Source organism: Polyodon spathula, chromosome 5 (assembly GCF_017654505.1).
Source record: "Polyodon spathula isolate WHYD16114869_AA chromosome 5, ASM1765450v1, whole genome shotgun sequence".
Classification (NCBI taxonomy): domain Eukaryota; kingdom Metazoa; phylum Chordata; class Actinopteri; order Acipenseriformes; family Polyodontidae; genus Polyodon; species Polyodon spathula.
This window is the reverse complement of record NC_054538.1, coordinates 50,485,834-50,511,153: the sequence shown is the minus strand read 5'-3', so window position 1 is coordinate 50,511,153 and position 25,320 is coordinate 50,485,834. Positions and strand designations below refer to the sequence as shown.

At 39.1% G+C, this 25,320-nt stretch overlaps 1 protein-coding gene across 1 annotated transcript in view; it reads right to left on the bottom strand.

The window, feature by feature from the left end:
- ppm1g (protein phosphatase, Mg2+/Mn2+ dependent, 1G) overlaps positions 1-25,320 on the bottom strand; it is an 80,140-nt gene that overhangs the window by 32,060 nt on the left and 22,760 nt on the right. Inside the window, exons 2-4 of the mRNA XM_041250721.1 lie at positions 23,538-23,607; positions 7,218-7,303; positions 5,358-5,487 (exon numbers count right to left, since the gene is read on the bottom strand). Coding sequence (XP_041106655.1) covers positions 5,358-5,487; positions 7,218-7,303; positions 23,538-23,607 — 286 coding nt within the window. The remainder of the gene's footprint in view (positions 1-5,357; positions 5,488-7,217; positions 7,304-23,537; positions 23,608-25,320) is intronic.

Below are 25,320 nucleotides of genomic sequence, written 5' to 3'. Positions count from 1 at the left end.
TCCTTAAAGAGAAACGCTGCAGAGATCGGTGAGAGCAAATACCCTGTGGGGAGGGGCATGACATGACTGTGTCACAGGCTCGTTGAGCAGCTCTTATATCAATATTCAGGTCGCAGGTGTTTAGGAGGCAAATACCACAGAGGACAAATACAAATGTTTACTTAATTGTTCATTACATGTGTTGCTTTTTACAAAAATGCTAGCTGGTTTGTAGAGTTGGGGGTTACAGTGAGTGACTAAAGTAGATGGGATGAAATTATTAGCTAGGTGGCTAAAATTGTATTTTTATAGACAGATAGAGAGATAGACAGATATAGATAGATAGGATAGCTTGGTTAGATAAGTGTCCAACCCTCCTTGTAATAGCAATCCTAAATTAGCTGTAACCAATTGCCTTCAAAAATCACACACCAAGTTAAGTGGCCTCCACCTGTGTTAAATTGTAGTGATTCACATGATTTCAGGATAAATTCAGCAGTTCCTGTAGGTTCCCTCTGCTGGGTAGTTCATTTCAAAGCAAAGGCTCAACAATGAGCACCAAGGTGCTTTCAAAAGAACTCAAGGACAGATCAGGGGATGGGTATAAAACAATATCAAAGGCCTTGAATATCCCTTGGAGCACAGTCAAGATGATTATTAAGAAGTGGAAGGTGTATGGCACCACTAAGACCCTGCCTAGATCAGGCCACCCATTCAAACTGGATGACCGAGCAAGGAGAGAGGTTACCAAGAGGTCAATGGCAACTTTGAAAGAGCTACAGACTTATGGCCAAGACTGGCCAAAGTGTGCATGTGACAACAATATCCAAAGCAACCAACAAATCTAGTCTGTATGGTAGGGTGGCAAGAAGGAAGCCATTACTCAAGAAAGCCCACCTTGAATCCCGTTTGAAGTTTGCAAAAAAACTAAGGAGATTCTGTAGCCATGTGGCAAAAAGTTTTGTGGTCTGATGAAACAAAAAATTTGGCCTAAATGCAAAGCATAATGTTTGCCGCAAACCCAAGACAGCGCATCACCCAAAGAACACCATCCCTACTGTGAAGCATGGTGGTGGCAGCATCACGTTACAGGGATGTTTCTTATCGGCAAGGACTGGGGCAATTGCCGTGATAGAAGGGAAAATGAATGGAGCAAAGTACAGAGAAGTCCTTGAGGAAAACCTGCTGCCCTCTGCAAGAAAGCTGAAACTGGAACGGAAGTTCCCCTTTCAGCATGACAACGACCCAAAGCACACAGCCAAAGCTACACTGGAGTGGCTAAGGAACAAAAAGGTAAATGTCCTTGAGTGGCCCAGTCAGAGCCCTGACCTAAATCGAACATTTGTGGCATGACTTGAAGACTCCAAGGAACTTGACAGAGCTTGAACAGAGCTTTAAATAATGGTCAAATATTGCCAAATCTAGGTATGCAAAGTTGGCAGAAACCTATCCCAACAGACTCACAGGTGTAATTGCTGCCAAAGGTGCTTGCAATTGGGGGGGGGGGGGCTTATCCAATTATTATCTTTCAGTTTTATAGATTTTCAATACTCGTGTGTAATTTTTCAATAAAAAACTTTTTCCCCTTAACAGTTCAGAGTATGGTGTGTAGAGAAGTGGAAAAACATCCTCATTTAAATGCATGAAACTCTGTCCGTGCACAGGCACCACACAAACTGAAAAGTTCAAGGGGGTGTACCACTTTCCACAGGCACTGTACAGATATCGCTGACATGTAAGCGACAGGAATGTGTGCAGTTATTAATTTAGGCACCAAAATATAATAGCATATGCACGAAATATATATATATATATATATATATATATATATATATATATATATATATATATATATATATATATATATTTTTTTTTTTTTTTTTTTTTTTTTTATTACCAGTGGGAGAAAACAGTAGAATCTGCCAAAACTGAACTGACGCTGAATCTTCTTGGTTGGATGCTAATGAGAGCACAACTACAAAAGAAACTACGGAAAGCTGAACTACATAAATGGATTTGAATATGTGAAGGCTCGCCTTCCGGTTTGTCAGAGCCACCAGTGAATGTTTATCTTTTTAAAATGCTGCAATAACAGTTCTGATTGTGAAGCACCCATACAAATATGATTTATTTCCCCCCCCATTTGTGCTTGAGCCCCGCAGCACTCACAGAATCGCCACCTATGCACCCATTATCAGTGATCAAAAAGCCTGGCTTTCAAACTAATGGATTGTTGCTCACCAATACTGTATTGGTATAAGAAAAGTGGATTTTGAAAAAAGTTATTTCAGCTTCCCATCATTTAAAATATGCCGACGATAACACCGTGTAACAATTTATTTTTTTTTGGTTCCTGGGTAGTGTGTGTTATTTCCTAATTGCTTATGCCTCAAAAGTATAGAAAATGGCTATTATTCCCCACAAACTTTGCTTTTGTGACCAGGACACTGATATTTTGAAATGTACCTATTTTCCTGAACATTCCAGATAGATTCAGTGCTGAGTAAACAGAGTAACTTCTAGAACTTTCTAGAACTTTCCAGTAATATAAATAGTAGTATAAATACAGGGGCCTTAAGCCCACCTGTTCAGTTTAGTTCCAGCTGCCTAAGTGGATACATATCTGCATTTTTCTGAGATGGCATCAAGAGGCTGCAAGCATCCAGCAGACGCATTTTGCTATGTCTGCAGCCAATTTAATCAAGACAAGAGCGAAAAAGTACTCCGTGGAAGCATCTGCTAAGATGTGTGAGGCCTACAAGGCATATTTCGGCAGGCCTGTCGGGGATCAAGACAAACCCTGGGCACCTCATTTCACCTGCGAGCACTGCAAAAAAACTCTGGAAGATGGACAATTGTTGCTCGGAATTTTGTTATAAAATTTGTTAATTAATGTTTTTAATTTTAAAATGTTTTACAATTTTCAATGTTATTGAAAAAATATATCATATGAAAAATGTTGCAAGAATTTCTTACACATTAGTCATGGGTGAAATAAATGTATTTTTGTAGGATGGTACAGAGGGGAAAAGAGAGCCATGAAGTTCGCTATCCCAAGAATTTGGCAGGAACCCACTGACCACTTAAGCAACTGCTACTTCTGCATGGTGGACCCTTCCAAACGTCGGACTGGCAAGAATGCACCTGCTATCACGTATCCGGACCTTCCTTCATCCATCGCCCCGGTGCCACACTGCCATGAGCTCCCCGTACCCACTCCTCCGGAGAGAGAGCAGCCGTCTTTAGAAGAGAGCAGCAAGTCAGAGAGCGAGGAAGACGTTGTAGATCCAGATGACAATTTCAGAGGTGGAGCTGAGGAGAGAAACCCATACTACCCCAACCAAAAAGACCTCAACGACTTGATTAGAGATCTTGGTCTCACCAAGTCCAATGCCGAGCTTTTGACATCTAGGCTCAAGCAGTGGAACTTGTTGGATGAAAGTGTGCAAGTCGCAGATCAGAGGAAGCGTAACCAACCTTTTTCCAGCTTCTTCACCTGTCAAGATGGGCTCTGCTTCTGCCACAATGTGACCAGTCTGTTCGAGGCAATCGGAATCGCCTGTAACCAGAATGAGTGGCGCCTCTTCATTGACAGCTCATCCAGGAGCCTCAAAGCCGTGCTGCTCCATAATGGTAACAAGTACCCGTCTCTTCCCCTGGCTCACTCGGTGCACCTCAAAGAGGATTACAACAGCATCAAGACCTTGCTGGACGCCTTGAAGTATGATGAGTACAGCTGGGAGGTCATAGGAGACTTCAAAATGGAGGCATTCCTGATGGGTCTCCAAGGCGGTTTTAACAAGTTTCCCTGCTATCTTTGCCTTTAGGACAGCAGGGACACCAAGGCGCACTACCACAGGCGGGACTGGCCACAGCGGACCGAGTTCTCTGTGGGGAGGAACAACGTCAAGTGGGAGCCACTGGTGGACCCCCGGAAGGTGCTGATGCCACCACTGCACATCAAATTGGGCCTTATGAAACAATTTGTCAGAGCTCTAGATAAGGAGTCGGCAGCCTTCAAGTACCTTCAAGACTTCTTCCCTAAGCTGTCTGAGGCAAAAGTCAAAGCCGGTGTCTTCGTCGGACCACAGATAAATGATCCTGGAGTGCAATGGATTCCCCAAGAAGCTCACTAGTAAAGAGAAAGCGGCTTGGAACAACTTTGTCACAGTGGTTCGGGGCTTCCTGGGCAATCACAAGGCCGAAAACTACGTGGAGCTGATTGAGACTCTGGTGAAGAACTACGGCACAGTGGGCTGTAGGATGTTCCTCAAAGTTCATATCCTTGATGCTCATCTTGATAAATTCAAGGAGAACATGGGAGCGTACTCGGAGGAGCAAGGCGAGTGCTTCCACCAGGATATACTGGACTTTGAACGCCGCTACCAAGGACAGTATAACGAGAACATGATGGGAGACTACATTTGGGGGCTGATTCGTGAAAGTGATTTACAGTATAATCGTAAATCTCAAAAAACTACTCACTTCTAAATCTTTTGTAGTCATTTTTGTATTACTTTAGTATAAATACATGTTAATTTGGATTCATATGTTGTTTTTTTCTGACTATGTGAACGAAAAGACACAAATTCGCCCGTTTTCTCATTGGAAATAGGTAAATTTCAAAATATCACTGTCCTGGTCACAAAAGCAAAGTTTGTGGGGAATAATAGCCATTTTCTATACTTTTGAGGCATAAGCAATTAGGAAATAACACTTACTACCCAGGAACAAAAATTGTGTTACATAGTGTAATGCAAACACCTGCTACAGACAGCAAGTCCCAAACTTTAAAACATATTACTGTTATTTACTGGTAACAACATTATGATGAATATAGTGTTATGTTTTACGCAACATATTACGATAAGGTTCATTACGGGAATTGTTTATTTATTGGTATTAAAATGTTTAGTAAAACATGGCGTGTTTTTTGGCCTTAGTAATGACATCTTCAGTGAGGGTCATAACCTGGTATAAATCGCCACATTTTTGTAAAATGACTTTACACTTACTTCAAATATTCAATGTGTTTCAGTAAATTCAAACACCCAATAAACATTGCATCCCACGCAGAGGGAGAACACAAAATGTAAAATGTCATAAAGTGGGGTTAAAGGCCAAGAACAGATATTAAAAGGCCATCGTTTTGACCAATCAAGTTAAGGAAATCTGATCCATTTTCCAATACATTTTTTGTTTTAGATTTTAATTGTTCCATTTCTACAATCTAGCTATTCTTACAATTTAAACCACATTTTGTATGTTTTTTTTTTATTCCTATTTTGTCAAAACTCACTATTACTGTTTAATTAAATTTTTTTTTTTTTTTAAGTATTACAAAAAGCTTAGGTGTAAATAGGTTTTAGGCAACTTACCATCCTCTTCATCTGCCACTTTCTCCTTATCCTCATCTTCCTGGGGACGTCCTGCTATTTGAGCCAGCTCTTTAATTATGTCCTCCATGGTCATCCTAGCATCAATGGCCAGAAAAGCATCTTCTAGGGCCTGCATTTTAAAATAATATATTTTTTAAACTATGACATATATACAGAACTCTTCACTGGATACAGAACTCCGACTGGATGGGTTGGAAACTAAACAAGTTAAACAGATAAAAAAATAAATTACGTTTTTAAAAAAAGTGTCAGAGAGCCACATACAAGTTCAGCATTTGGATAATACTTGCAATTTACATCATAGTATTTCCAGAGATAAACTTAGTACATGATTATAACAGCCTACTGCATACTACATATTGTTTTTATAGCAGATCATTTATGTATTCAAAACTAGAAATGGGAGTTTTTGTGAAGATAAACACATTATTGAAAGGATGCGTCATATCTGATTGAATGGCTTTTAAATTCGGTAAAGACTTTCATCAATATATCCAGAGGTTAAAACATAAAAAAGGCTACCTTCACTGAGTAAAGAATATTTTTTTATTCATATTTAAAAGTCAACTTTGTTTTTTTTATAATGCTGTCTAATAAAAGCTACAATAATAGAACACTTTAAAATCTGCATATTTCACAGCTCTACTGAACGTCAGTTTATTTTAATCTATGAACTAATTGTATTTTGATAATGCTTTTGGAGGAAACTTTCAGACACAGAATGAAAGACTCAATTTACTGTCTCTGTTTATTATTAGCAATACTTAGCAGAGACAACACACTGCAGAGGGATAGCCTACAATGTGTTTTTGTTCAACAAGTTAAATACATTTTAGGTAAGTGAAGTGTACAAACTCCATATCAACGTTTCTCAAAATGCCCCCCCCCCCTCCCCTCTCTTAAAATCGGCTCCGCTATCCATCTTTCATTCAGCACAGTTCATGCTGCTTGCATTCTGATTCCTCATATTGCTTTTCTGTTAGCTGCTACTGACCAACCTTATCAGTATAATCACTGCATGTTGATTAACTGAGCCTTCAATCTGATCAGGATTTAAATTTTGGCATTTGTCACAAATCTCTGCCCATTTCGCTTTGTATCAGTGTTCACTGGTTTAACTGTCTTTATTCTGAAAAGTGATCTAATTCAACATAAAACAAGCAAACACATTGTATGTTTAATTTATCAAGTGCTTTCAATTCAGTAACACAACCAAATAGATTTTGTTTTCTTAGTTTATCTTTCTTTTCTGTGTTGAAGGGGTAAGCCTTCCATGAAAGGAATAAAATACAGCTTAGCAAGTTCTCATGTATCATGGCTAATAAAAGTAATACAAATTATGCTAAAAGGGTTGGTGAAGATGTATGCCAAATCATGGCAGTTACCCTGTCAACCAATGGAGTGTGATTGTGACAGACAGGTGGACAGGATCAGCACATACAGGCCCCCCAGATTGACATCTACAATTATATTAATTTTATTGCTTAAACAAACCAATTCCTGGGCAAACTAAAGCATATGAATACTGGACACTGGGAAAAAAAGCTGAAAAAAATGACTCATGCCATTTCATACAGAGTAACTGGCAGAGTTCAGAATATATCCAGGTGCTCGCTGAAATGTATTACACACATTTATGAATACCGAAAAATTCAAATTTGGACTTCTAGCTTAAAGTTTGAATGATCACTCTAATCAGAACTTCAGATGCATAAAAACAAAGTATGGATGGAAAAAAACTAAAGTTCATTAAAATGAACAGTTAATTATGGTTTTACAAAACAATTTCAATGATCCAAATTCAACTGATCCAGATGCTTTGGGATGGAAAGTACTCACCTTCTGCAACTTTCCTTCTTTATATGCCTTCTGTTCCTTTATGATTTCAGGAAGGTATTTGGAGCAGTATAAAGCAACCTCCTCTCCTTTAAAATAAAAACAATGCATAGTCAAAATCAAATACAGTTAAATAGGTCCTCTTTTCTGTTTTCACTCCCCCCCAGTTTTAAATCAAAATTGTTTGATACAGTAATACAATTAAACGTCCTAACAATTGTGTAAAATCTGTATTCAGAATTGGAACTGAATTGCAAGGAATTGGGAGGCTCGCTGATTCTCTTCATATTTGGATGCAATTGTTTAAATTGAACACTGACAGAACATCATACCACCCAATTTGTAGAAGTCATTAGGGAACTAATGTCTTACTTTGCAACTTTGGTGTTTTTTAATTTCTAGGCTGTTTAGCTGAGAATATTCCACTTGTATAAGCCCTTTTTGAAAGGTTGTAACTAGTGAGATAACTTTGCCTGCATTATAGTGAAAAAAACCCAATCTACACTGCATCTCTAAGCACATTTCAAAAGTTTCACATTTTCCCTTCAAATATGTAACTTCAAGGGCTCTAGTTTAGAAAAAAAGATAAAAAAAAAACACACTTCCAATGCCAATACAAAAATAGGGTATTGTGACAGGGCCATTGCAAATGTTAATTTAAATCTTGGTTCCTTATTTAAAAAAAAAAAAAAAAAAAAAAACACACAACACAATGTTGCTTTGCCATGCCGGCTGCATAGAGCTGTACAAGCCAACATCAGCAGCAGTTTTATTAATTTTTTCTAAATCACTATTTAAATCGTATAATGGAGGCCATATAGCGAATATGTAAATAGTAGATGGACCCGAGACTCTTGCTGCAAAGGAAATGCAAAGAATAAGAGTGGAGATATCAATTTTGCTGGTCCTATTAATGAACTGAGAGAATTTTTTTTTTTTTTAAAAAACCATCAGTGGTTATTCTAACAATTCGATGAATTGATGCATTGTCCCAACCTGAAGATCTGAACCTAACATTACTTTTACAGTGTCTTTGCACGCTGGTAAAAAATGACAGACTACGATTGTATGTGACTTGTTTGTTTTCGCAAAAAGCTCAGTGACCAAGTAGATTGCTTCCAGCGCTCTATCAGACACTGTTTCATCATTCGCACCTGTTTTTCATTTTGATCTTTTAAAATGCTAGAAATAATCTTTATCCTTGTTAGCAAGGTGTTTGGTTGTAAGGTGTCATTTCAACTTGGGACCATGGCATGATAGTGAGCGGAATAGGGCAAGATGGTTCGCCAGTAAAATAAAATCCATATTGCAAATAACACAGTAGTGTCGGCTTACCATTTTTACTTTCTTGTGCTCACGTTTAGCTTTGTTGGTGCAAGTAGATGTGGAGGCATCAGAATCTTTTCTTTTCAAATATTTATCCACTTTCACTCCAAACTATCAAAATCACTACTGCATCACACGACCCTCGAAAACTCCGCCCAACAGACAATTCTAATTACCACGTGAACAATCACTAGAGTGTAGCATCCGTCTCACGTCTGTACACCGAAAGACTACATGACAGAATACTTTGGTTCCGTCCACAAAACAAATTAATATAAAAACAATACGTTTAATTTATTCTTCTCTTGTGCCCGGGAAACAGCCGGCGCTGTAGCCAAATGACCCCAGGAGTGTACCACAAAAAGAAAACCGTCCTCAAAAATGGACTTCTTTCATATCTCAAACAGACCATGGGACTTGTAAAGCTTCGGTATCTCTCAATCAGAGGCATAAGCTCTGCTGATAGAGAAAGATGAGCCACTAGCATTGTACTGTCCGCGCCTACCTCCGCAGAGAGTAGCTCTGGAACACCCATCTCCTCAAAAGAGGTGGCGATGGAAAGCAAATCGCCTTGCTACGAGCCTGCACTTGCTACCCCTTGTTGCTCCAAGAGAACAGTGGGGGCGGGCGGAGCAGTGCACTCACGCAACAGCTCTGTTGTGCCCTGCTGGGAGACAGTTGTCCAAAGCTTATCCAGCTGCTCAGTCCGCAGATCTACAAAACCATTGCAGTGGACAAAAGGCATGATAAAATCACCAAAAGCTAAGGGCTATGTGCGTTTTATGAAAACTTTGCATTACTTTCTTGACATTATAAACACACTGACAATGGTGACAGTAGTTTCAAAGTGATGACTGCTGCATAAAAGAGGTTTGCCACATGTTAGAAGAGGCGTGCATATGCCTGGAAGGGCTTTGGCATCTACCTGGACAGTTGCAGACACTTTATAAAGGGTATAAAAGCTGTCTAGAAATGCAAATGATCAAGAAAAAGAACTGGGAAAACTTCTGGACAAAACTATTGACTGCACTGTAAAATGTCTAACTTCTACAGCACAAACTAGTATCAAATTTCAGGGTCTTTGACTTTATGGCCAACTAAGGAAGCTCTTGCAACATGTTCTTCTGTTACTTGAAACTCTATTGACTGTCTCCAAGCACTTCTGCCTGAGGGTTTAGAGCGAGACAGATTAAAAACCCCACTGTGCTCTCACCTTTCAACGGACACCATGTATGACCTCATGAGAATCGGCAGAGATGGACCCCTTCCTGCTGAATTCTAACCACATGCAACAGTGGAACACTGTATGGTTTAAGACTGTTGGCACTAACACACAGCAGGACATACAGTCCAGAAGTCATCTATCACTGTGGAACGACCTGCAGCAGAAATCTTGACAGTTTAAGCAAGTTTTTTTCAGTTTCACACTTGGGCATGTAAAATTTAGAGCTACATATAAGCTACAAGTGAGGAACCACATAGAGTACAAACAGGGCATGGGGAAGACAGACACAAATAGGGGAAGTGGCATTCAGAAATAAATAACTAGCAGAAAACTAGATGGGAGAGGGGGCAATAATCTATTTTATTTTATGAAACCTAGGAAGCCAAGAACAACAAACAAAAAGACAAAACGTGAATACCTATACAGTCCATAACCAAGCAAACAGCAGAAATTTGGGCAACGATAATGGAAATTATTTTCTGGTTTATTGGAGGAACACTGACTTTGGCACAAAAAAGTATTTAATTAAGCACTTCACATAACTGGTACGCAGGCAAACTAATTAAAAAAAAAAATTATAAAGCTGACTTTCATATGTTTTTTTAAAGACAGAAAGGCACACCATGGGTACATTTAACAGCAAAGCATTTTTCATGAAGACAACGAGGGTGCTCACTTTGCAGGTGACCCACACCTGCCTAACCTTGGATTTTTCCTGGAGACTACAGGTTTTCCATTCATTCTCAGGGTGTCTGGGCCCTGTCAACACTCTCCAGGTAACTGAGCTGATAATTAAGTGCCAGTCCCTGTATTTCACGTGAGACCGGAGGGTTCCAATTTAACTACAGTCCCTCCCTCATAGCACTATCATTGGCTGCTTAAATTGGCCGAGTAGAGTGCAGAGTAGAGGAGGTGTCTGTTTGAAAGCTGTTACATTAAATGTGCTTTTTTTTTTTTTTTTAAATAATGCAGGGTTTAGCCAGGCATGCTCTGCCCAACTGGTTATGTGGTGCCACCACCTGAAATTTGCAGCCATCCAGCTGTCAATGAAAGGTGTAAATTGGACTGTCAGCAGCCTCAGTCCTTTGCACTCGCAGTTTTTTTTTTTATAGCATTGAAAAGCATTGATTGGTGTGGGCGGGGTATTGTTTTAGACACTGCAGCTCATTGAAGGCTAAAATGACTGCCTAGAAGATAACTGATTTAAAAAAATAACTTAAATAGTGGAAGCAAGCATGAAAATAACAAAACCTAAAACAAAAGGCAGCAAATTGTGAAACACGTTTAAAAAGCAAAAAGGAACAATACGATACAGCAAATGAAAATAAACAATCAATTGGAAATGCAGGAGGAGGCGGCCGAGGAGCCTGTGCAAAAAAAAACAGAAACATTGTTATAGTGGGTATGATCTTACAGGGAGGGAAAAATGGAAATGGCTTTAAGCACTGAATTAGGTGGAATGACGTGCAAGCTCTGCCAAAAACACAAACAAAATCAGAAATCTTCTAGGGGTAAATGGAGCAGCATAGCTTGTGTAACAATGAGATTGGAGTGTATTGAGGATCATGCAAAATTGGAGGTAAACAAGGCATCTGTGTGCGCTGAGGCACAGTTACTCCAAAGTGGCAACATCCTACAGAAACAAGCAATTGCTGTGACTAACTTAGAGAGAGGCATTTATCGGAGCACTGAAATGTGTGTACTGGTTGTGCAAGGAAGAAATTGCCCATACGACTCATTTTGAATCATCACTGTCACTTGAAAAAAAATTAGGTCATTATCTCAGTCAATTGAACCAAGGGAAAAATTCACATTACACAAGCAAGGAACCTATTGAAGTACTGTCAATAGTACTTATCAAACAAACAAAAGCATGTAATTTAAATCAAGCGAAATGTTCTGTGTATTATGTGATGAAACCACCGACATAGCAGTACTGAAATGTGAACATACTTTGTTATGCATTGGTCTCCTCTCGACTACTGCAACTCCCTATATGGTGGTCTCCCGGCACGCACCATAAACCGACTGCAGCTAGTTGAGAATGCTATTGGCAGGATCCTTATCAGATGTAAAAAAAACGTGATCACATCATCACCCCCCCCCCCCCCCCACCCCCCCACCCCCCCCCCCCCCCCCCCCCCCCCCCCCCCCCCCCCCCCCCCCCCCCCCCCCCCCCCGTTGCCCCTCCACTGGCTACCTGTAAAGTTCAGGACTAGTTTCAAAACTCTACTGCTCCTACAATGCCCTTCATCAGACAGGTCCAGAGTACCTCCTCAACCTGCTGACCTGACATGTCCCTGACCGCAAGCTGAGGTCCTCCAACTCTGGCCTGCTTGTTGTCCCCAAGCAAAAGTGCACCACAATTGGACAACGCTCATCAAGTGCTATTATGCACTTTCCACTATATATCATGTCTTATACATTTCTCTGTATTTGAAGTAGTTAGTGGACAAAAAATTGATACATCTGGGCAAATGAGGGACACCAAGTATATGGAAAGCTAGGGCTTCCACACAGGTGTGGCTCATGCTTTAAGCAAATAACATCCCAGCATGCTTAGGGTCATATATAAAAATGCTGGACAGACCTGGTTGCCTATAATTATGGTTAGCATGGCTACAAGAGGAGACCTCAGCAACTTTGAAAGGTGCAATTGTTGGGGCACGTTTGGCAGGAGCTTCAGTGACCAAGACAGCTCAACTTGCTGATGTTTCACGAGTAACCGTGTCTAAAGTGATGTCAGCATGGAAGTCCTAGGGAAAGACATCAGCAAAGGGCAACAGTGGGCGGAAGCGCATACTAAAGGATATTCACTGTACCAAATCATTTTAGGACAGGGGTTTTCAATCCTTTTAAACTGCATACCACGTTCCAAAAAATAGTCCACCGCATATCTCCATCTGAGATAGATATAAAATGAAAACAGAAAAAAAATAGCCTGTACAACATGATACAAAAACTTACAAGCCTTTGAGTGTGTGATGGATACAATTATAAAAGTTACTGTATTATAACAAAAAATATATATATATATATATACACTATATTTACTTTTAAGATAAAAAAATAGTCCCTTAAACAGGTTTCTAGTTGTTGGAAACACCAACATCATTTTATTGTAATTACTAATTCATTACAATCAACAAAGCCTCCGTGCTAGCCTCAATCACTCAGAAAGGACATAGGACTATTCCTTGATAGTAAATGGCAATCATGTATTTTTATTCATAATATAATTACAGAAAAGCAGGCAAAGAAAAGTTCACTATCCACACATTTCTACAGCTGACATGTTATTGGCATTTAAATTCTTGGTGACAAACGTACAGTACTGATGCAAATTAAAAAATCCTAATAAAACGCTTATCTAGTATCAGTGTGATGGATGTCCCTGCTTGTTACCACAGAAATCACTGATGATGGCAGGGAAAGAGAGCTTCAGTTGCAAGACATTTTTGCCGTTTTTAACACCACGGTATTTCGTCTCGATTGCCCTTGCTAGCAATGTACTAGTATTGAGCCAACAGGCCATATTTTTTTTCACTGGATTGAAAGTTAAAAAAACCTCTCACACCAGAAGTAATGGCTTGTAAAATTAGACCGCATACTTCAGTTTCTAACTGGCCATACATTCTGTATTTTGAAATGAACCAATAGTACTTAGTTACAATAAACTTAAAATCTGGTCATTGAAAAAAATAAAAGATTTATTATTTGCAGGCAGGAACACACACAGGAAATAAAATTGAGTTAAGAATAGGCTTTTAGTTTTTAATTTATTTTTATTTTTTTTTTATCCCAAAGACAGACTGCAGTAACCACCCAACTGTTCATATGACATTTAAATAGGGCTTATTTCCAAAGTGCCTATTTAATATGTAAATTAGCCATTTGCTATATTTTAACACTGCACATAATGATATAGTTTTGAAAATGCTACATACCAAAACAGTGACTGCACGTGAACTGTATTACATAATAATACCTTTATTCCGATTCCGGTGCTGTTTTCTCAATAAAAAATGTATTGTAGGCACATATACAGTGCTGTATAAAATCACATACACTGTGCGTGTGTATATGGGTGTATATATATTAGATCATAAACTGTACTGTAGTACACACTTCTCTCACTGACTTGCTAGGTCACTCCATATCTCTTAACACCAAACAACTACTGTCTAGCAAATAGATGAGTTTAGAGGATTAATTTCACAGTATTTTTAAGCACGAATATAATAGCCTACATTTCAACAGTCACTGCCGAAGCCAATTATTTATTCTTCCACATTGCTTATTTATTATTTAACTGACTGCTCTTAATTTACTGTTTTTTGTTACTTTCTGCAATGACACTTGTTAAACTTGCTTTATTGTTTTCAATTAAAAGATTTGGGGTTAAAGAAAAACTTAAATATAGAAAAAAACTAAATAAGGTTGTTTTACGTAAAACATGTTGATTTCACACGTTTTAAATCTAATTAGTAGATTTTGGTTTTATTTTTTTCTTTAAAAAGAGAGTACCAAGATATTAAACTAAAGGTAGAGAAGCCCCTGAACGAGCAGATGCCACAGCGCAAGGTCTTACTACTTTTATGGCAACATTCGAGTTCACAGCAACCCTCCTCTTGCTCAGTGATATACTGCCAATCCTCTCACAACTCTCTAGAGCATGGCAAGTTAGTTATATTAAGGTTCTGCCCTAACCTTTTCTTATTAAAACAGTTTAAAAATATACCTTAAAAATCCCATTATTTTTTGTAGTGTAGGAATGTAGACATCACTGTAGTAAGAGACCTGTTGGATATCGGTTTGCAAAATTTTGTGAACATTTTAGAACAGTTTCTGCAGTAATCTTCCGGGTTGAAAGAGTATGACATCTGTGTTACACAAACTAGGACGGATAAATTAATGCACGAGGTGAAGGCATAGTTCAAAAATGTATTCAAACCATACCATGACAAGCTTAGTTCTTCACTGAAGGAAAGATTTCCTGATCTACCTCTAAGAAAGGCTTTCTCTCTTTTTAACATTGGCTTTCATCCTCCTGATCCAGAGACACCATACCTAGATGATGAGGACAAACTTAAGGTATCGCAATGTTCTTTTTTGTCTCAATATACTTTCATAGTGTTTTTCTGAAAGCAGCTACATTTATGATTTTCAGAGGTTGGTGGAACATTATACTCCAGGGAACATGGTGAATATAGCTGCTTGCTTCCAAGAATGGGCCATTCTGAAACCACTCATGTCAAAGCCACCCTATTGTTCCTACTCTCAGCACATGACGATGATATGAAAACTATTTATAACTTAATACAATTCCAATCAATAGATGGCACTTTTAAAAAACAGAAAGTCCTTGCGTTTAAGTGATCTAAACCCCCACATTCTAGACATTCTTTGAAGATTGGCATATAACTTGGCGGTCTGGTCAAAATGTACTTGCAGTCCACCTATTGGAGTACCCCAGGTTACTTTTCACAAGTTTTGCAAAGTAGGAAAATGCCCCACGTCAACCTATTCCTAACCAGTTTTAAATAACTTTAGCATAACTGAGGCAGAAGTGTTAAAGGGACTACAAGCTCTTAAAATAAACAAATCCCCTGGGCCGGATGAGATCCTCCCAATTGTACTCAAAGAAATGAGAGAAGTTATTTACAAACCGCTAACCAAGATCATGCAACTGTGTCTTGACACAGTGGTTGTACCGACAGACTGGAGAATTGCAAACGTAATACCAATACATAAAAAGGGAAACAAAACCGAACCAGTTAACAGACCAATAAGCCTGACTTCTATTATATGTAAACTTATGGAAACTATAATAAGATCCAAAATGGAAAATTACCTATATGGTAACAATATCCTGGGAGACAGTCAACATGAGATCGTGTCTAACTAACCTGCTTGATATTTATGAGGATGCAACATCGTTGATGGATAATTGCAAAGCATATGACATGGTTTATTTAGATTTCCAGAAAGCTTTTGACAAAGTCCCGCATAAGATTAATTCTCAAACTGAACAAGGTAGGGATTCAAGGAAATGCATGTACATGGATAAGGGAGTGGTTAACATGTAGAAAACAAAGTACTGATTAGAGAAACCTCAAAATGGATCGAGGTAACCAGTGGAGTACCACAGGCAGGGCTCTACCTTTAGATTTTTTACTACTGGCCCAGATACAATTTCAACTGGCCCAATATTAAGTACAAGACTTGGCGCTTTGTTTTATATACATCCACTGGTGACTGGATTAAAACAGTTTGCTGACATTAAATATGGCAACTAGTACTAGAATTGTTCAGACATTATGTTGGCCAGGGTGTCCTCGGCTCGCCACGCACCCCTGTAGTTTGCGGGCTTGCCTGTAAGCTACCCAGAGTTGCGTTGTCCTGTGACACTGCAGCTCTGAGGTGGCTGCATGGTGGGCCTGCAGTGTGAAAATTCAGCCGACAGCACATGCTTTGGAGGACAGCGTGTGTTCGTCTTCAACACTCCAGAATCAGCGTGGGGGTGGTAGCGGTGAGCTGAGCCTAAAAATAATTGGCTATTCCAAATTGAGAAAAAGCGATAAACAATTGGCGACCACTAAATTAAAATAAATAAATAAATAAAACAAATCACACCAACTTAAGTTTTGCTTTATAATTTCAATACTTAAAGGTTGAAAAGTTCCTAAATTAATAGATTTGGTAGGACTTATTACATTTACAGTATTCTTGTCCACTATATATTTAAATTTAGTCTGCCCACAGTCCACATTGACAGATTCCATGGGGGCGTCTATGTTGTCTCTACATTGTTTACAGTGAACCTCATTGTATCGAGTAATGTATTGGGTTGTGTGTTAGCAACATTCAAAAATAAAAAACAAACAATCTTATGGATGATTTGTTTAACCATTCTGATTATGTGTATACCATATGTTTAAATGGTAATAGTTGATCTATTTTTTTTTTTTTTAAATCTGACTTTTTATACATTTAACATGGTTTGACTTGATGACAATATAAAAATAACCAGTTAACAATAAATTCATTAGATGTTTAATTTTTAAACTATTATTGTGTTATTTTATATACCGTTATTTTTGGATTCAGAGTTGCTACAGGGTCAGTAAATTAAAAGAAGAAAAAAAAAAAAAACTTGGTTTATTTTCACTGTGGAAATCTGGTAATCTTAAACTGCAAGGGCAGTGCGAGAAACTGAAGCTCTGGTAGAAACTTTGGCTAGACACCAAAATCTTGCCGAACTCGACAAAACTCACAAAATAGTAAAACATATTAAATCTTTTCTCAAATTACTTTGTTTAATGTCGACATTAGGATAACACTGCAGAGTTGGGTAAACTGCATTACCCTACTGTAGGCATTCAAGAGATGTATTCATTAAATTAGCTTAGTGCTCCCCAGTGCTTTCTTCTACAGCAATGTGTAAGAATCTAAAACATGCTGTATTAAAAAATGTAGCAATACACCAATAGATGCCATCTTTCAACACGCCCTGCAGGATATTGTAAACATCCATTTCACACACCATATAAATGAGCAGACTGCTCTTGCAAACTGTATTATGAACACACAGACTCAGTTCTGAAAAAATCCTAAAAGGGGATTAGAAAAAACAAAACTTTAGCTCGCATGCATATTCTTTCATTATAATTTTTCATTTCCGCAGGTTTAATAATGTGTACGGTAACCAAAGCGAGCCCACGTCTCAAATAAGAAGTGGCAAAGCGAAGCCTTTCAATAAATGCTATTGTAGTTGTTTCAGCTATTAACATGCACATATTTGCACGTTTGTCAGAAAATGAAAATACTGTATTCAAGATTTGAAAAGGTGTACAAATGAATCGTTTTTTTACGAGCAAACTCGCAATCGAGCTGTCAGCAACGTTAAAAGATTAACAGATTTATATGAATAGCAAACTGTTCAAACAATAATCATAAAACAAAATAATCGTTCTCAGACTCTTGTCGCCTCTCCCAAGTCAGCCCCAATCTTACTGCTGATACGAACGAGTCCTGTAAAGATTGTGAATGGCATTTCTGACCTGAACACATTGTATCCCCAAATCAAAACATTAGACAATTAGACGATCCCGTTTTCCAGCTTCCACGTAGCGTACCTGGGTATCCATCGCTGCAGTCACAGTAGCAGACAAAACACCTCCTACCTTGCTAACAATTACTGTGAGACTGGGTATGAGGGCAACTAAATGTTGAATTCAACAAAAAAGCTGCTGTTTTATCTGCAAATCTGGGTATTCGGAACAGAAAAATCGGACGCATTTTTTTTTTTTTTTTATACAGAGAATTGTGACTGTCTGGAACCAACTCCCCAGTAATGTTGTTGAAGTTGACACCCTGGGATCCTTCAAGAAGCTGCTTGATGAGATTCTAGGATCAATAAGCTACTAACAACCAAATGAGCAAGATGGGCTGAATGTCCTCCTCTCGTTTGTAAACTTTCTTATGTTCTTACCGTATATGTAATATTACATTATTAGAAATAGCATAGAGAGGGGTCACAGCTTGGACAGCGCCGGGCTGTGCAAAGAGGCCTAACTTTGCTGGGGACTCCGAAGGGGGCATCACATTGGCTCCAACACTCCCGGGGTGAGGGATGGGAAACCGGCAGGGACTCTCTCTCCTCATTGCGTAACAGCAAACCCTACTGGCCAGACACCAAGCACATTCAGAGTGGATAAGAGGAAGGGCTGATCTCTGTTCTCCAGGATCGGAAGCCCGCCCGCCTCTGCTCTGGATTGCTCGAGGTAAAAGCGATTCTGAACGTCTGTGCTGTGTGGGGACCTGCTGTGGTGAGGAGAAAACTAAAACAATTGGACATTCTAAACTCAGAAAAAAAAAAATAATAATTTAAATCCAGTACATTGGCCGTTCTTAGAATGCAATAAAATAAAAATGTAAATGGTTTACTAGCTAATGTCAGAAAAACAAGTCTTTGAGAACAGCTGTGCGATAAGAAAAGTATGATCTTTAAACTCATATTCATTCTAATTGTGAAATTCAGTGAGCTTATGTTTTCAATTCAGCAACATATCAAATATTGTAATTATATTTGAGCTTTATATTTAATTGGAAATTGAGCTTAATAATACCTAACCTGTTTGACAGTCCAAAATCTTCCCTCCCTCCTAAATAAACTTAACTTGCATTTGTTTATGTAAAAAACAAACAGATCTAACCTTTTATCTGCCAGACTACAAGAAAATGTCACCCTCTCCAAGCTTCAAAAGGGACTTGATTAATTTATTATACCGAAAACAGATTGCCTAGAACCAGGAATTTGAAAAGACTGACATTAAGGGTTAATGGGCAACAGTTGATCAAACAGACAGTACACTTTAGTAATAGTCCATGGACAGAGATGAGAAATTTGATATGTCTAAAAAGGCTAGTTGTTGTTATTTTGTATTAAATCCAATACGATATAAAATGTACATAGGCATGAAATGTTCTTGTATGTAAAACCATAACACTGGAATATTAGAGATATTGGACAACAGTCATACAAGTGTTTTACTCAGTTATTTTACAACAAGCGCTAATGTTTAGTAAGTACCGAACGCATATTTCATGGTGAAGATCAAACTAAAACCCATAGTTAATTCGAAGATACTCAGAGTTCTTACTGGGAGAGTTTTGGTTTTTATCTATTTTCTGCCTGTGGCAAAGTGCCCCGCCCCTGGGCTATTTATTTGTGTTGTATGTTGCGTGTAGTGTGTTAACATTGGTGTACTGTAGTTGGTACACGGGATAACATGGGTTATGAACATGAGTGATTTAAAATGTGTATTTGTATTTAGGCACGAGGATTGCACAGCCCGTCACGTGCAGGTAAAATGTAATATGTGAGCACGGGGAATTGCACTAAGTAAATTCACGGGCGGTTGTACAGAGACTCCAATTGAATGATTGATGAGCAATCGAGTCTCGGTACAGCTGCATAAAAGCAGCATGTTGAGTGGAGAACGGGTGTGGAGGAGAAAGTAAAAAAGTAACGTATATAGTAATAGCTGCTCACCGTGTTTGTCCGTGTAGTTCGTTTTTGTTTGTTTCTTTGTTTTGGCTGCCAGTGCCGTGTCCTGTGTTTTGTTTGTCTTTTACAACTTTTTATTTTCTGTCTGTTTCATTATTAAACAATCGCTCAGCTTCACCAAACTCCACCTCTCAGTTGTATATTTGTTGGTTCCTGGTTCTGGTCTGACGCCCGCTATGCAGCCACCTCAGAGCTACAGCGTCAGAGGACCATACAGCACTGGGCAGTTTACAGGCAGGGCCGAAGGCGCCTGGCCAGTCTACAGAGGTCACTGGTGTGTAGTGAGCTGAGGACACCCTGGCCGACCTTGGCCCTTCCCACCCGTGTGGCGCTCTGCCAATTGTGTACCGACCCCTGGGAACTCCCGTCCACGGTCGGCAGTCGAACAGCCTGGACCCAAACCTGCGACCTCCAGGCTATAGGGCACATCCTGCACTCCACGCGGAGTGCCTTTGCGCCACTCGGGAGCGTCCTAGAGTTTTGGTTTTAATCACGCTTTCCTCAATGCTTGAAAGAATGCTAATTGAGGTGTAGTTTTACTGTATGTCATAAATACCATCATCTTATTTGCAATCCGTCCAACAGAGTCCAATGGAGGTACATTCGTCCTCTTCATCGTATTAACCAATCCTAAGGGGTTGCCAAGAGCTTCTCTGATGGGTTATCCTAAATCAGTGGTCTGCAAGTAATTTGGGCACGGGCAAATTGATCTTACTTGGTTATTTGACTACCTGGGCAGCACTCTGCCAATTGTGCGCCGCCGCCTAGGAGCTCCCGGTCACGGTTGCAGTGACATGGCCTGGACTCGAACCTGTGATCCCCAGGCTATAGGGCACATCCATGTGGAGCGCCTTTGCTGAATGTGCCACTCGGGAGCCCCCACCCTTCAGCAGTTTAAAAAGGAAAAGTAAACACAGTGCAGTAATAACAATACTTGAATAACAAGTTTACTGCCTCAGATTGCTAACACAACAAATGCACTGTCAACAAGGCTGCTCAGTATGAGATTGGGGATTGTAAAACCACGGTTGGTAGCAGGTCAGAACAAGGACTATACCGGAACTGTACAGGTTGGTTTGGTACCGGTTCAGTGCCTGTAGCACAGGGACAGCACAGCACCACCCCACCAACCCACTATTCTAGGCAATGCCCCAGCCAAGATGGGACGCATCTCCTCAAGCAGCAACGCTGCAACTCCTATATACAGTACACAGTACTTGTAACAAAAACCCATCTCAGACAAAACAAGCAGCAATGCCGCTGTACAGTTGTTACAGGCAAGATAAAAATGGCGCAAGACTCAAACCAGGTTCGCTGGTACTGGACCAGGGATGGTACCATTTAACCTTAGTTACTCTTAAGTACCTGCACGGTGCCCAAGCACTAGTACAGTACTGTACAGTAATTTTGTACAGTACACAGTACTGTACACACGATGCAGTGCACACAGTACGGTGTGGTACACTTGTATGGAGCACACGGTACAGTATACACTGTACAATGCACCTAGTACTGTAGACACGGTACTGTACCCAAAGTACGGTGCACAAGGCACGGTACGGAGCATACGGTATGGTGCACTACCGGTAACCTCGTTCGCCAATAACATTGGTAGGTCTGTGACCTACACAGTTACTAAAAGAAGCAATATATAGGGGTGCCCACATATATACCTTCTGACTTAACCAAACACAGCCCTAAGATTGGAGAAAGCCCATTGTCAGAGCCCTGACAGCCTTCGCAATGGCACTGCAAGCAAAAATCAGAGCGGCAATGAAACACTGCAGGAAGGACTGTGAGCAGTCATACCCAAAGCAGACTACATTTTTTTTTAATGCAACTGTTCATTTTAACCATTTTCTTACACAACAGTACTCGCATGTGTGGTCACCATCATAACTGTTGCATGAAACCAGAGTGTAATAATCCAGCCCCTCTGCACTTAAGCATTTGTACGTCAGATGACAAGTGTTCAGCTGATATCCCATCATGCCTTTCTTCTTAAAGGTGTGCAGCCTCTATACATGAACCACCAATATTTCTCACAAGCACCCGAGTACATATCTAAGATATCAAAACAAAAGGAATATGAGCTTTTTTTGGTGCATATGTATCGCTATTATGCACTATATATAAACTTACAGTACAATAATACGATAAAAAATGGACAATGATAATACCCTGAAAACAAAAATCTTTATAAAACAAAAATAAAGTAGCCGGCACAAGCATAATATTAGGCAGTGGATTGCACTGATTGCCAACTTATTTTGAAAACCCTGCATCCATTGCCACTATTTTTGTTTTGAAAATAAATCCTATTTTTTTTTAGCAGTCATTAACGTTTTAGCCTCCGAAAGGCTTAAAACATAAAACCCGCCCTTTCAACTCTCTGAATGGTTAAATGTTGTGTCAAGACATAACACAGCTGCCATGTGGTTCCAAGATTTTTTTTTCACCCAAATACACGTTATCTACTCTGCTGCTTTTTGTTAAAGGCACCGTAACATCTGCAAGACGGGCGGATCAGGTTTTTTTTCAGCCGGGCAGCATGCCTGGCTGAAAAGGCCTGGGAAGAACCCTGAAACACATGTTTGTTTTTGTTCCAAATTTCCTTGACATACGAAGTTAAGAGTGCTTCTTTGTCCTCTGCACCTTGCTTGCTGAAATCAATTCGATCTGGAATAATGATAAAGCAGTAAACAGTGACACATTAATAACTAACTATCTGCTGTGCTTATCCTCCCTGTGGTTGGCTCGGCACCTGGAAGGGTTTGATTTAGTTGTGCTGCGAATAATTTCACATGTCATTCGTCAATAGTATGGTGATTACAAAGTACCTTTTTGCCAATGCTTTCACACATCAGACAGCAGTTACACACAATGCAAAACGCTGTCCAGGAATTACAAGTATAGGCCCACCTAGGCTAACTAACCATCCAGCGACAGTCAATGGACATAAGTACTGAAGAGGGCAATCAGCATGAGAATAGTAATGAAAATGCGTTCGCCACCTAGTGGCACATTATAAAACAATACAACTAAAATGGGTTAACACGCCCCAATATTTGCAATAACATCAAGAAGCGTCCCTCAATTTCACTTCCCCAAAAAGCTCACACTCCTAAATTATTTCAGGAGCTATACTTGCATCGATTTTCTTACTAGTGATCACCAGTGATGAATGTGATTTACAACTAAAAGAGATTAAGATATCGCTTTTCATTTCAGACAAGCTAGTTTCTTACTACTTACAAAACTACGCAGTCTTTTTTACTTCCATACTGAATTAAAGAAATATATTTCTCTAAACATGTACTTGATAATCGGTACGAGAACTGTATTGCGTTTATAAAACAGTAAATTCTTACCACAGATGTTGGATTTGCACATAAACACCCACACACCTTCCTGGTAGAGTAGCTTAATCCATAAAAAAAAACAATTCACAAACCCTTGCATGGAGCAGTTTAAAATTTAAAATATAACACACCAATTAAGTTGAGAAACATTTCTCTTGCAACCCAGAACTATTTTTCAATAAAATTAATCTGTAAAACATTTATAATTGGGAGAGACCACCACCAAAACTGAGATGATCAAGTACGACAGTGGAACCAAGTGCGCAACTTCTACATGGATTCCAATAGGGATACTATTATTAGTTAAGATTATTTCAATAAACTAATCATGTATGTACCTCCATGTCCATCGTAAACTGCAAACATGGCCGTTTCCTCATCCAGCTCTGGAATACAGTTATGGGCATCCTGCAAGTTAAAAATATCAGTTCATGGATTTATTTTTTGTACAGAAGTACACATACTAACACTAAAAAAGCAGTGAACTTTTATTCTTAAATCTTAAAGACATTCCCCTGCTGTATTAAATGCTATTTAAACTGAAATTAGGTTCCTTTTTTAAAAAATAAAAAACTTGGATCCAGTCCCATTCCTAGAATATGTAAAAGGAAAAAAAAAAAAAGTAAAATTAAAAAATAGCATTTAATACAGGTAGCAGAATTCTCTCTTTTTTTAAAATAGATTTATCTGCTTTTAATCAACAAATTCATTCATAAAAATACAGTAGCCTATGTTTGTTAGTACACTACCCAAAGGTGTGTGTGGGGGGCAAGTATTAAACAAATCCTAAAGCACAGAAACATTGTGTACAGGCTCATCCTAAAGCACAGAAACATTGTGTACAGGCTCAGTAAATTCCTAAGTTATCTGACAGATGGGGGGGGGGGGGGGGGGGGGGGGGGGGGGGGGGACTATTGGTTTTAATAACTACGGTATACTGTGCCGTGCCGCAGATTAGATATGGCGTGTGGGAAGCTTTCCACTGAACCAAAATATTCTGCTGCGCTCATCATTGCTTAAACTTTTTATATAAAAAACATTTGTATGTAGCAGACTCAGCATGGCAGAAATCCTATCTCCAGGTCTCCATTTGCAACCTACATATACCTGATGGCGATAAAAACAGCATTAAATTGACTGCCAGAGAAATTGAGTGATGTCATTATGTGAATTTCGGTAAGGAAACTGCATTTCCCAGATACGCACTGTGCTGTAAACCAAGGAAACAAGCATGTCTAGATAAACAGTGAAACCATAGAAGGCTGCAAGAAGCTCAGGAGTCTGTATGTTATGGGCAGTGAGCTCAGTTACGTTTCAGTGAGTTCTGCTTAGAGTGTTATAACAGCTGGAATTTGTTCCCTTCTGACATGACCTCATTCCGAAAGGAAATACACAATTTCTGAATCTCATTTGCTAGTTTATTTTATATGTGTCCATTCTGCAAACATTCAGAATGAGCTGGAGTTATATCTAAGACTTTGGGGACGTATACTGAAATAACACAGTGCTGCTATAATTGTGGGTAGGTCCCTTCATCAGTTGAAAATGAGAACAACTCCGTCTTGGGTTTTCTTTTCCCCGCAACCACTTAAATTTGCATTGAATGCAACATTAATCATAATCAGGGTCCCCTCTCAGCTTTTTAGATACTGAGAAACTTGCCGTTTTGACTGAGAAAGTGTATAATATCAGTGAGAAACCTTCGGCCATGCATTAACCCTTTTAATATGTTTTTGTTGCACTACACAATTTTGAAACAATATTTCAACAATTTTACAGTTTACTTTAGACTTAAACAAGACATTTATTGTGGCTCTGCCTCTGATTTTGAGTTATCCTCTGATCCTATGCAGCCCTGTTGGTTTTATCAGATATAGACTGCATGCTTAACTGGTGGCCTGCATAAAATTGCTTTATAACTACTGCATAAAACACTGACGTCTGCACTACCTTCTGGCATCTTGGGATTACCAAATTCCATTTTTCAAAAATGACCAATTCCATTTGTTCCAACTCTATCAACATATTAATAATTAAATATGGCACTGAACAAATTCAGTGTTGATAGTTAAAGTAAATTTAATATTACCACAATTTTTTTTTTTTTTCAAATCAGACTTG